The sequence below is a fragment of the Podarcis melisellensis genome (assembly GCF_964234715.1).
Source record: "Podarcis melisellensis genome assembly, chromosome: 1".
Lineage (NCBI taxonomy): Eukaryota > Metazoa > Chordata > Lepidosauria > Squamata > Lacertidae > Podarcis > Podarcis melisellensis.
In genome coordinates, this window is record NC_138528.1 from 105,439,083 (window position 1) to 105,452,520 (window position 13,438).

General features: G+C 40.0%; 1 protein-coding gene across 1 annotated transcript in view; it reads right to left on the reverse strand.

The window, feature by feature from the left end:
• Nucleotides 1-13,438, reverse strand: part of PLA2R1 (phospholipase A2 receptor 1) — a 55,657-nt gene that overhangs the window by 27,238 nt on the left and 14,981 nt on the right. Inside the window, exons 9-12 of the mRNA XM_081907158.1 lie at nt 12,802-12,909; nt 6,044-6,153; nt 2,400-2,569; nt 124-341 (exon numbers count right to left, since the gene is read on the reverse strand). Of these exons, the coding sequence (XP_081763284.1) occupies nt 124-341; nt 2,400-2,569; nt 6,044-6,153; nt 12,802-12,909 (606 nt within the window). The remainder of the gene's footprint in view (nt 1-123; nt 342-2,399; nt 2,570-6,043; nt 6,154-12,801; nt 12,910-13,438) is intronic.

Genomic DNA, 13,438 nt, shown 5'->3' on the forward strand with positions numbered 1-13,438 from the left:
CCATACTAAATAGGGCCACTTGAACTTTGTGTCTGGCATATATTATACTATTTATTACCCCATCGTGGATTCCTAAGTTCATTTCATTTGAGTTTTCAGTGAGAAATTTGTCTCCCTTTTCACCTTATAACAGCTGAGCAGATTGTGGTCCGATTCCCATCCAAACATGCAAGAATTAAAAGTCTTCTCAAAATGTGATTCTTCATTAGGGTCATTTTCTCTTTGGTATTTAGCTTTTTGCTTACATAGTGACATAGCCTTGAAGCTTGTACAGTTTTTCACTTCCCAAACTCCAAGAGGTCCCTTCTGTCGTTGCATAACAACACACCCTCCAGAATGCCCTATAGTGGGGTGGGGGTGGGGGTGGGGAGAGAAAGACATTTTAGCGTTGAGTATCATTTTTTTCTTTCCAAATGTGGAATTTTTTTTGTTGGGTGGTAGGTTTTTCCCTTCCAAAAGACAGAAGCAGAAGGAAGCCATTTTCAAATGCCATGCTTTTACTGTTACCAAATGTGATGTTTACATAGTATGACCACTTTTAATTTTAATAGCCATAAAATAAATACATAAATTTTGCTTTTTGTTACACCGGTTCTGAGTGATACCTAAGGCTTATTTCATTACATCAAACATTCAGTGCTACCTAAATAAATTATTACCTAAATAAATTATTACTACCTAAATAAATTATTACTTTTACTAAAACAAAAATACTGTTCAAAACATTGCAGGCATTCTTCATGCTGTTACTGCTCTGCATTTATAATGTCCAATTTTGGAAATTTGAGCTTTATTACCTATTAAGTAAAAACAAAAATTGTGGTGAGCAGGGAACGAAAATTATTACTAATCCCTAATTGTAGCCATTAACTTATGATTCCCAAAATAATATCTAAATACCATAGTTTCACAAAAGGGAACAAAAATTGTTTTAGGAGTCCTAGAGGATAAGGATCAATACTTTCCTCCCCTATGCTTGGGAAAGTATCTAACCTTGTTATGCTTTGAGGGTTTGTCTGCATAACTACTATAATTTAAGGCTGCAATCCTGTGCATGCTTAATATGAGAGACAGAGAATTACTTTATACAATGGAACTCTTTTTAGATAAATTTACAGAATTACACTGAATGTCAGCAGTAAACTAATCTACAACACAATCTACACAATGCCTATGCAGAAATAAGTCCTGTTGCATTAAATGTGGCTTACTCCCAGAGTAATGGAGTCACAATTGCAACCTTATTCAACAGTTTCATCTATAGTACATACACCGAAAACAACATCTGGGAACTGAAGTAGTCACCACTAGAACTAGATGGTTTAAGTTCTTATGCTACAAAAATATGCCAACTCATCCAAATAACTCAGTACCTGACCATTATCAAGGCAGTGTGCCTTTCTGCCCTCCCCTACCTTTCCCTCTACTATCTCCATCTGTCTGCTACAGACCTGATCCTGTTTTCCACTGGATTCAAGATTTATGTCTGAAACAGTGTTTGAGATATATTGTTTGGAGGTTCTGCAAGGTGCACATGAAACTCAGACATAACAACTTGCCCCCAAAGCAATTCCCTCTTGAGAAACCATAATATAGACAACAGCTTTAGTTATCTGGGGGAAAGGAAACACCAAATAACTAGAAACACCAAATAACTAGGCTTTTGAAGTCTCTGAATATATTTCCCTATAGTCAACCAGCAGAGGTCACTGTTGAAGGACAAGAAGAATCCTCCTCCATAATAAAACAGGCAATGCTTGTCCTTCCGGCTATAAGAAATGAGTAAGTAAATGAAACTACAGAATGATGCAACTTTAAATCACTGTGCATTACTAAATGGGGACTGAGTACAAAGAGAGAGATGTTCGAAGGTCTGTCTCAAGTGGATAAATAGCAGCTTGGCAGATAACTTCAAAAGCCTACCAGCACAAAATATAGTTTTCAAGCCTTTTAGTTCTGCAAGTACTTACAAGGCAATTTTAATGGTGAAGCTGCTAGCAGACTATTTGCCCACAAGAGATTGCTAATTAGGTTAAGTGTATGAGCAGCTAACTGTAAGAATGGAATCTGGAAATTAAGGCTGCAATTCTAAACACACTTTCGAGCCATGTGTTTTAAATGTCGGCTAGGACATTGTCTTCCAGATGCTGTCCTCCATTATGGGGACTGTAGTACAGCAGCTGGAACATACCATGAAGGCCATCCCTGGTATCTATCAGGCTATCAAACACTTAGTTTGTTGTACTTGCAGGTTCCATTATCTTGAGGTAAATTTTAATGTTATACTCTGGCCCAAATTAAGACAGCCTGGTAATAAGCGGAAAGCAGAAAGTGAGGAAAAGTGGCATGTTTGCTTCAAGAATCAAATATTAACAATAGCTATAAAAGTTATAACTCACTAGGTTGATATTTTCCCCAGTTTGTATAGGTCAGACGATGAGGCTTCCCATCTGTATTTAGCCAAGTGTATTCTCCTGTATTGTTGAGGTCTTGCAGTGCTATCCAAAAATAAAGGTTATCCGTTTTCACCATGTTGTGAATCATACTGTTGAGAAAACCCTGTTCAAACCTTGAAAAAAATATGAAATAAAAACAAGGTATTAGATTCCTTACATCGCAGTTCAAGAGGCACCCCCTAGTCATACTTTTGAGCAATACAGAAAGAAGTATAGAATCCTGTTGAAACTGAACAAATTACCGTACATAAGAACAGCAGGTGAAGCACATTAGGAGTCTGGTTTTTAATACTTCACTGGGGGCAAATGGTGGGCTGTGATGCAGAGGCAAGCCCCGCTAGAGGAAACTTCTAAGTTACTTCAAGAAAAACAATATGCAAGATCTCACCGGCTTAGATCTCTTGGAATGTACCATAAGTTCAAACGGCCGCTTGCTCAGGACATGCCTCTTCTAACTGGCATCCTGCTCATGCCATGAGCATGCCGGCTTTCAGCTCTACAGTTCTACATGGAATCACAGAATCATAGAGTTGGAAGGGATCCCAAGGATCATCTAGTCCAACCCCCTGCAATGTAGGAATATGCAGCTGTCCCATTTGGGGATAGAATCTGCAACCTTGGTGTCATCAGCACCATGCTGTAACCAACTGAGCTATCCATGACTTGGGCAACACACATTAAGAGGGCATCTCTTTCCCCAACTACAGTTATTCTTTTAAAGGTACAGAAGAGGGTTCTTTCAGTTGGCATGACTGGTGCATCATTCAAATAAGACTCTGCAGAAAGCCATCCCTGGTGGTTGTTCTACATCTCTGTAACATGCTCCCTACATAGGTTTGTGTTTACATGTGTGGAACATCTACCAGAAACAGTGCAAGACTATTTTTTAAAAAGAGATCTTGTCCTGCGACCTCGTGAGGCATGGAAAACAGAAATGTAAGATTGGGCCTTCTCCGTAGTACTGCCTAAATTATTACTATGGAATTCACCACCCGGGGAGGTCAAGGAAGCCTCTGTACTTTGTGCACTTAGGTAGCAAGTTGAGGCCTGAACGAGACACAATGTTAAATGCATCCTTACATTTGCACCTGTTGTGGGAGCTGATAATTATTGGGATCTCAGCAGACAGGGGCAGGGAGGGGGAAAGGATGGAACTCTTTCTTCCCCTGGCTGCATTCCTGATGAAAAGCATTCCTTCAAAGCTGGTATTTGTGCTGGGGAGAAATTCTCAGTTGAGATCAATGGGGGAAGCAGGTTTCTTCCAGTGCAAATAATAGCTTCAAAGTAGAGTTGTTGGTTTTTTAAATTAAAAAAAAATCAGGACAGCAGCAGGGGAGGGGAGGGTTAAACTCTCCCTCCCCACCTGCTATGAATTACAGTGGTACCTTGGGTTACATACGCTTCAGGTTATATACGCTTCAGGTTACAGTCTCCGCAAACCCAGAAATAGTACTTCGGGTTAAGAACTTTGCTTCAGGATGAGAACAGAAATCACGTGGCGGCGGTGTGGCAGCAGTGGGAGACCCCATTAGCTAAAGTGGTATCTCAGGTTAAGAACAGTTTCAGGTTAAGAATGGACCTCCAGAATGAATTAAGTATGTAAGCAGAGGCACCACTGTAAACCTATGCACATTAAAAGCACAGAGCTTATACTGTATAAAAACGAGTTATCATAATCAACATAATGTTGATTCAGATGGACAAACAATGACCAGCCAGATGCCTCCAGAAAAGTTGCAACTGTTGGAGAAATTTTAAAGACTGGAGGCCCTGGCGGAGGAAGAGGGGGGCGGGGGGAGCGCACCTCCCCTGGCACCACGATCCCGGTGGGGGGCCATCGTGGCTGCCCCCCCACGCTGGGTGCCATGCCCCCAGGATGCGTGCCAGCCATGCCCCCATCTGCTCTCCACCCCTGGTGCCAGAGCATGAAGCTCTGCCACTGACTGGAGGTATCCCTCCCAGAGACCCAAAAGGAAAAGATGCAGACTGCAAGTGAAAAGATAGATTTTAACTGAATACAAATGTACGTAGGGTCAGCCTCCTGAAAAACTTGAGAGAGGCTGCAAAGAACCACATCCAAAGCAAAATGTTTCTTATATTGTTTCTATTCCTTTCCCATAGAGATTCTAACCCATAATCTTCATTCTAAACCAAGCAGAGATCCTTATGCTCTTTTGACTAGCCCACTCCAAGCTTGTCGTTATAATAATATGTAATCACACACTGCCATCCTTCAATGTTTGATTTAATTAATTACTGATTAATTATGCTATTCTTTACCTGTCTACAAACGCCTATTCTTAATAACCCATGATTAATATATCCATTCTCTACATTAACCTAAATTCAATGATACAGTCCCGCCTAGCCAATCACATTTCATGTATTCTCAACTTTTCATTCTTTTATGTTAGAATACGATATTTTTTCACATCAGAATGCATGATATGATTGAAATATACTGGGGTGTGTGTGTGCATTTCTACTAGGAGAGGTTGTTGAGAATTCATACATGGATGGCTAAGCAGCACTGCTAATGTCAAATGCGGAGTTTTAACAAGCAAAATGGAATCCTAACAGAGATAAAGGGAGTTGGGACAATATCCTTCACAAGCAGGGCATGAAGCCAGAATTCCTCCTCCAACTGGTATTCAAATGAACACCTCTGTTCCTAGAGGCTCAATTTAGCTACAATGGGGAACACGCACTGAAAATATCCTGTCTATAAATTTGTCAAAGCCACAAATATAACTAAGGCTGCAATCTTATACACACTTTCCAGGGAGTAAGTCCAAATGAACTTCATAGGACTCACTTCTGAGCAGACAGATTAAATTGAGTTGCCTTCAATGTAGTACTAAGGCAAACATTAAGTCTGTGCAAGGATTTCTCATTGCACACCAGTACATCCCCCCCCCCCGTTCCACCCATGTACCCTCTAGATCTGTTCTGGAGCAGATTTCAGGACAGCACAGGGCATGTGTGGGAGGAGGGCATGCAGTGGGGGCAAATCCCACTGTGCCAGCGCTAAACCCTGCAATAGTGTAAGTATTTAATTGAGTACCTCTCATTGCCTGGGGTTTACTTCAATTTGAGAATAAAGAGTAACGAAGAAGAGTAAATCGCATCATCTAAGTAACCAGAGAAAACCTGTTACTGGTGTTATACATTTATTTTTTTCCTTATTGTTTCCATATGGCAAAACTGGGTTATTAAAACGAAGCGAACAATGTGAATAGTTTGCATCAAATAGCTGCATGTGAGCAAATGAGTATATATTTGTCAGGATTGTTAGCAAACACTCCCCGGCTTCCTGTAATGAAGATGGTGTAAATCAACCCTGAAGGAATTAAAATGTCAGAATTCTTGCATGCATGAATAATTGCATGTCACTGAACATTTCAATCTAGCAAGTAACTGATTAATTCTATCCGGTTTTCATTTTGACTCGAGCAATAACAATCAGAACATTTTATTTCCGTCAGTTTTAGCTATTGATCCAGCATGGTTCTTCCATTTTCTTCTCCAGTGTCATAAGAGAGTTAAAATACTGTTGTTGTTTTAAATTGTATAGTAGAATTAGGTACCTGTTCAATATTGTTGCAAGTGAAGGACAGTAATAGCCACTGGAGGAGTGTTCAAAGCTTCGAGGGGTTTTGTCCACGTGGTAGCAATATCCACCGTGCCTTTCCCATCCCTTCAAAAACAAACGTTGGTTATTGTAACATATGGCATATTATATACTTGAAATTTATCTATACATAATTCTGGGATGCCACCCAAGTAGGTACCAGAGAGACTACTGAGGAAGGGAAGGAACATTGGAGAACCATGACAGTCAGAGTAGGCAAGAATAGTCAACACCATGCCCTCCCAATGTCATTGGAAAATACCTCAGCTGGCAGAGCATGAGACTCTTAATCTCAAGGTCATGGGTTCGAGCCTCATGTTCGAGAAAAGATTCCTTCATTGCAGAGGTTGGACTAGATGACACTCATGGTCCCTTCCGAATCTACAATTCTATGATTCTATGACTACAACTCTAACTATCCCTATTAGACATGCTGTACTAGGACTGATAGGGAGTTTACAACATCTGGAGTGCACCATGTTGGCGATCCCTAGAGTAGGCGATGCTAGCCTAGATGGGTAAAAAGTTTGAGCTGGCAAAATCGGCTTCTTTTGTTCCCTTTCTATACATGCATTTTACCCACTCATCATGCAAGTATAATTCACACACACAAACACACAGAGAGAGAACAGAATCCATGCATAGTGAAATCTATTCAGGACACAGTAATTTCAAGGGGAGAGTTAAGCAGAGCCTAGTGGAGAAATGATATACGCATTTAATCAGAAATAAGACTGACAGTTCAATGCGGCATGCTCTCGGGAAAATGTACATAGGATTGCACTGAAGTGTTTAACATTGACAGGATTGTGACCACACTGCACCTTGAGAAGAAAGTGTCAAGATTCAATGCAAATATAAGGATGATAAAGATGGGTATAAATAGTGTGTGAGAAAGGTAGAAAATTGAGAGTTATTTTGTTAAATATTTAAAGAAGTTTGGCTGCTTAAAGCATTGAGAGCTGCTAATGAATGTCAGGTCAGGGGGTAAGTGTTGCATTATTTTATTTAATCACTCATTTAAAAAATTTATATACCACTTAACTACAATAGTTTCTAAATGGTGAATAACAACAACAGCAGCAGCAGCAGAAACAACAAAATATGCTACCTACCTGACTGGGTTGCCCCAGCCACTCTGGGCGGTTTCTAACAAATTAAAACATTAAGCGCAGTAAAACATCAAACATTAAAATCTTCTCTATACAGAAATATATTGAACCTGCTTACTGAACATCATGCTGGCTCAGTCTGTTATTATGGAAACCTATCCCAATCAAGGATTGGTGTGAACCTAACCCAAATGAGCTCTCTAGGTTTTCAGGTTCAGAATCAGGCTCAACTAAAGGAGCAAGGAGGGTGGAGCCAGTGTACCACCTCTCTGATTAGCAACACAGCCAATGGCTAACTTTGAGTGTGCTGGGCTTCCAAGACAGAATAAGGATTTGGTTCGGTGAAGACCTGTGGCTCAATGTTACAGCATCTGCTTTGCACACAGAAAGTCTGAGTCCACAGCATCTCCTAAATCTCTGGACAGCCTCTGGACCAGCAGTTTCCTATATTCCTGTGATGTAAGTGTACTGACTAACTCACTGCCTAATAGTCTCTCTACCTGAGCTGATGGGAGTGGTTTTCAGTGTGGCGTTGAAGGCCCCAAGTCCTGCATTTTAATTCTCAGCTGGACATGGAATTATTGCTGGATTTATTAATGTTGTGGATATATGGGATGTTTTGTATTTTTAAAAAAATATTATCGCTGTTTAAAGTTGTATTTTTATTTGTGTGTAAGCCAGCTGGAGAGCGTTCTTGCTCATAAAGATAAGCCTCTAAATTAGTTTAAATAAATAAATAAGCATCCCGGGAAGATTGCCATCCCAGCATACCCTGTCAATGTCATGACCTCATTCACTAACAAGCCCTATAATTTGAAACAGCCTACAGCCAAACACTTAAGCATTATTAATTGTATCAAATGCATACTGAAATGTTATAGAAACTCGGTGAATTAGGGTAGACTTTACATGGGAACTGTGTTCAGTGCAGTAGGCTGTCAACCTCACACTGAAATAACAAGAAAACTATTATTGAATTAAATACTAGCCTTTGTATATTTTGAGAGAGAGAGATGGAGACCATTTTAAATTAAGGAAGGTAGAATTTACATCTGGCTGAACTATTTCTCTGAGTATTTTAAACTGAAACAACTAGAATTGCCAATGTAATATTATACCGTAATTTCCTAATAATTCTGGTACCTCTGTCCAATTAGAGATAAACTTGCAGATAAAGGTCATTTTTTATTTGGATTGTAATACCGTCAAATTCTTATTATTCACTGCACAAATTTACCTTAATTCATCAAAGAGTAGTTCCATATTAACTTAATTTAATGTTACTAAACCTCCTTCTCCAATCCTTAAATTAAATTATGTTTTGAATACTTACCTGCCTTTGATGATTTGTATGGATGAGGTCCTAGAAGGCTTTTATCCATGCTATTCTTTTACGTTTCTTACCAAACTTCAAAATAGGTACCCCATTTCTTCAATGACTCTGGCAGGAAATTGTTAGTTTATGTGTTGCCTAGAAGGCTCTTCAATACTAAGAATCAGGACCCCAGTCTCTTATAGAAGTTGAAAGGCCTAAATCATTGCTTCCCAGTGACTGCAGTGAATGGTTCCCTGTTGTGAAAGAGAATGATAAAGCAATGCCCAAGTGGTAGTCCACATGTCTGGAGCCACTGAACTGTTAAGTCACTGGAGCTTGCTTCCAGTAATATGTTCGGTATAGTAATATTAAAGCAGCTTAACTAAACTTGGCTGAGGAATCACGTTAGAAGGGACTGGTATTTTATTTAAGTTCTGGTGAGACAAAACTGTCTATCAATTATTTATTTCAGCTTACTTCTTTTAGATGAACTTCAAGGGTAATTCCAATTTTTGTTTGCAAATAATATCAATATTTTCTGACTTAAGGAAAGAATCTTTCTTTAACTAAGTATGGGGCTATATCTACTGTTGTCTTTGCTCTGGTAACCTCTAGGTTAGATTACTGCAATGTGTTATACGTAGGGCTGCCTCTGAAGAAGTTTCAGAAACTTCAGCTGGTACAGAATTTGGCAGCCAGGTTGCTCACCGGGGCAAGATGGTTGGAGCATATTATACCGATCCTGGCCCAACTACACTGACTGCCAATTAGTTTCCAGGCCCAATTCAAAGTGCTGGTTTTGACCTACAGCCTTAAATGGCTCAGGGCTGCAATATTTCAAGGACCACCTCTCTCCTTAGGAACCTATCCAGACCCTGCCCTGAGTTAATCATCTGAGGCCCTTCTTTGTGCACCTCCTTTATGAGAGCTCCAGACGATGGCAACATGAGAATGGCTTTTCTTCAGTGGCTCCCCTCTCTGTGGAATGGTCTCCCCAGGAGGTCCATCTGGAGCCTTCATTATACACCTTTAGGTGCCAGGCAAAAATGTTCCCCTGCAACCAGGGCTTTGGCTGATTAACATCTTATACCCCTTTTAAATGTGTTTGTGGGAGGGGGTTTATTGGTTTGTGGTTTTCTTGTTCTTGTTTTTATTATATATTTTGTGTTTTTTATATTGTGATTTTATGTTGTGAACTGCCCTGAGATCTATGGATGAAGGGTGGCATATAAATTTTAACAACAACAACAACATATGCATTGGGGATTATGTAGAACCTTTATCTCAGTCATACTGTTATCATGAAACCACATCTAAAAGCTTTGTGCCTGTGAGTCCTACATTTTTCACAAAATATTTGATCCACAAAAGATAAAGGCATATCTGTTATTACAAGAACTGATGATTCTTTATTTGCAGGTGCGGGTTACTTTCCAGCCACACCTGCAAATGAACATTTTTTCTCTTCCAGCCCAGCTTGACTTCAAGCCAGGAATGCAAAGGAAAAATTCGGAGTGCAAGTTTGAGTGTGCTCTCAATTCTTCTTACATTTAGCAGCAGCATGAAGTTCCAAGCCACAGCCTGAACTTTCCTGTGCCTGACATTATATATGTCAGACCAGGGAAAGTTGGGTGTGGTTTGCCCCAAACAGACTAGTAAACCAACCTCCAAGGTCTGGTGGGCTGACGATTACCCACCAGTGAAATACTGGAGGACCTTATAAGAAACTGATCTGTTTAAGAGTCATTTACAATTCTGAATATTCCAAGTCACAGAATATAGACACATAATGGTTGTACAACAACTAATTTTGTGAATCATCACCAAGTTATAAGTTTATCAGCTCAGTTCAATCAACTAATTCCTTTCCCTGGAATTCAATGGACCAAACTGGATTAATTGGTTACAGCATTGGCTACTTACATGAAATTCTGACATTTCAAATTGTAAGTATTGTGACCCTAGTTTAACCCAAATGTTGTCAGCTTCAAAAAGCAACATTTCTTCCTTTCTTCCTTGTCAAGCATCTGACAGCTCCATGATGCCATTCCAAAAGCTGGCTTAGGGAAAGTGCCTAGATAATCACTGCTTTAGTGTTTAGACAGCTAGCTTAAGGAATTTGACCTCAGTAACAAAACATTTGCCCTCTGTTAGCAGTTTATAGATTAGGAGAAGGGGGGAACAGTTTGTTGAATTAGTAATAAAATCACATGGCATATGGCCAACTGAGCAATGAGCACTTTGCTGCAGTGTCTAAGAAAGATATAGAATCATCAATTTGTCAGAAATATCAAAATGATTTAAAAAAAAAACCCAACCAAAGCAAATAAGCAGGATAGTCTTCCAAGCACATATGCCTGAAGCCAAGAACAAATGACGGCACCGATGGGTTACGAACTTAGAGATACTGACATGTATCTCATAGTCACAAATGTAAACAAAATGGACCTGGATCTGGATCCTCTAATTTTTACTCTAAAATGTCAACTAAACTCCTGGCTAGCTGTGCATCGACATTAGAATTGAAGAAGTAGTTTCAGATTGGAATGGCGACATTCAGTATTATGAATGACAAATGGAGGCAGATTTTCAATAAGACCTTCAGCCCAAAGGCTGCTTGTGAATGCAGGAGTTCTGGTACTCAAATGGGAGTACATGCCAATGAATGGCTTCTCCCATTCAATGAAGTGTCAGGGAAAGGCCCACATCCTCATTATGCACACAGAGCTGTCCAAATATTGCAGCAAATTAGAAAGCACATGCATGCTGGCAGACTTGTGTGCATGGCAGACCACCCGCAAGCAGGAAAATGAATGGGGTGTTGCTCTAAGCGGTCTCACAAAGTTAGCAGCTAACTTCCAGAATGTTAAACTTTATCATCCCATTCAAAAATATATGTGACCCTTTACATTAACTTTATATTCAAAGACTAGGTAGAGGGCATATCAGCATATATGAAAATGAAGGTGAGAAATCAACTATTTATACCACTATGAGGGCTACCTGTGTCTCACTGGGTACTTCTAAGAGCCTCAGTTGTCTTGAATTTCAATATTTCAATATATTAAATGGTCACTGAATAACAACACTGATATATTTATAGACAACTTTCACATACACACCCCAAAGTAGAGAAAGCAAGTGATATAAATTAATAATTTTCGAAAGAGGAAATTTAATAGCCAATTAATCCTAGTGTCCATGTATGGATAGAAGGTTAACACAACCTTCTGTGTTAAAGAAATAGTTGTTTTCAATCCTGTCATTCCTCTAAAAGGTAAGGTAAAGGTACCCCTGCCCGTACGGGCCAGTCTTGACAGACTCTGGGGTTGTGCGCCCATCTCACTTAAGAGGCCAGGGGCCAGCGCTGTCCAGAGACACTTCCGGGTCACATGGCCAGCGTGACATCGCTGCTCTGGCGAGCCAGAGCTGCACACGGAAACGCCGTTTACCTTCCCGCTGGTAAGCGGTCCCTATTTATCTACTTGCACCCGGAGGTGCTTTCGAACTGCTAGGTTGGCAGGCGCTGGGACCGAGCAGCGGGAGCGCACCCCGCAGCAGGGATTCGAACCGCCGACCTTTCGATCAGCAAGTCCTAGGCGCTGAGGCTTTAACCCACAGCGCCACCTGTGTCCCTGTCATTCCTCTAGAAGCAGTATAAAAGCCACAGGCAAGATGAAACATCATAGAGCAGTTGTTATTTGTACAGATGGTCGACCAAAGTGCCGTGCCTTTTGATGTAGAAAGTTAGAAGAACTGCATTCAAAATCGCTGACAGAGCAAGTGACCCACAAAAGGAAAACTTCATGACCTCAATCCATAAGCGTTCCAACATGCTTACAGAGATTCTGCTTCAAAGTGCATGTAAAAGCCCGCCAATCAGGTGATCAGTGGTACCTGCAAACCTGTTTTTGACTCAGACATGACTTTACCTGCCCTCCACCTGACGTCATATAGGATGATGTCATATATGACGCTTTAGGGCAGGTGGCCATGGCTTGGCCAAACGGGGAGGCAAACAGAGGCTGCCCACCCCTGATCTATAGCAACACAACTTGTTTTTGAAACTGGAATTTTGTTAATGAAGCAGTGCTATGCATTATTACCTGAAAGTAAATCCCATTGGTCTCCGTAGGATTTGTTTCTGAACAAACATACATAAGATTAGACTGCAAATTGGGAAAAGGTGTGAAATTCTAAATATGCTTTAATTCCTATCCAGATATATTCAAACACTTCCAATATTTACTATTTTAAATGAGGCATAACTGTTTGGTTTAGACTTACTTCTGGGCAGCCTGATTCTTCCTCTGAAATGAGATTTCCAACAGTTCCTGCTCTTTTACAAATATAAGAATATATATCTTTACAACTTTTAACTTTCCAGCGTCCCTCCTAGTTAAAAACAAACAGGAAGAATTAATGAAGCTTAATATGTCATTATTTCGGGGGGGGGGTGGTATTAGCTCAATGGACTTATTCATAACATGTGAAGGAAAACTGGTGGTGGTGGTTTGTTTTTGTTTTTGTTTTAGAATATTAAAATACTTCGATTACAAGTAGAAGTTGTGCATTCTGCTAGTGTTTTTAGATCCCCCATAGAGTTTCATACTGTTAAGTGCATAAGTAGTCTCTACTTGACTAAGCAAATGTTCGTTAGATGTGACCTTCATTTTTGTGTGTGTGTGTGTGTGTATGCACACACACATTAATAATAAATGTATTAAATAAAATACGATAAATTCAAGTCAAGGCATTCGCATTTTAGCTTTCACTGCTTGTTTATTCTACCTATTTGCCTCTGGAATTGTCTCAAGGGCTTGATGAGCTACTCTGAAGTGTCAGAGTATTTCCCGATATTGTAACGGGTCAAAGCCAAACAGTGAAGAATTGTGTTTTTGCAAAATCTTTATCTCGGAGGACA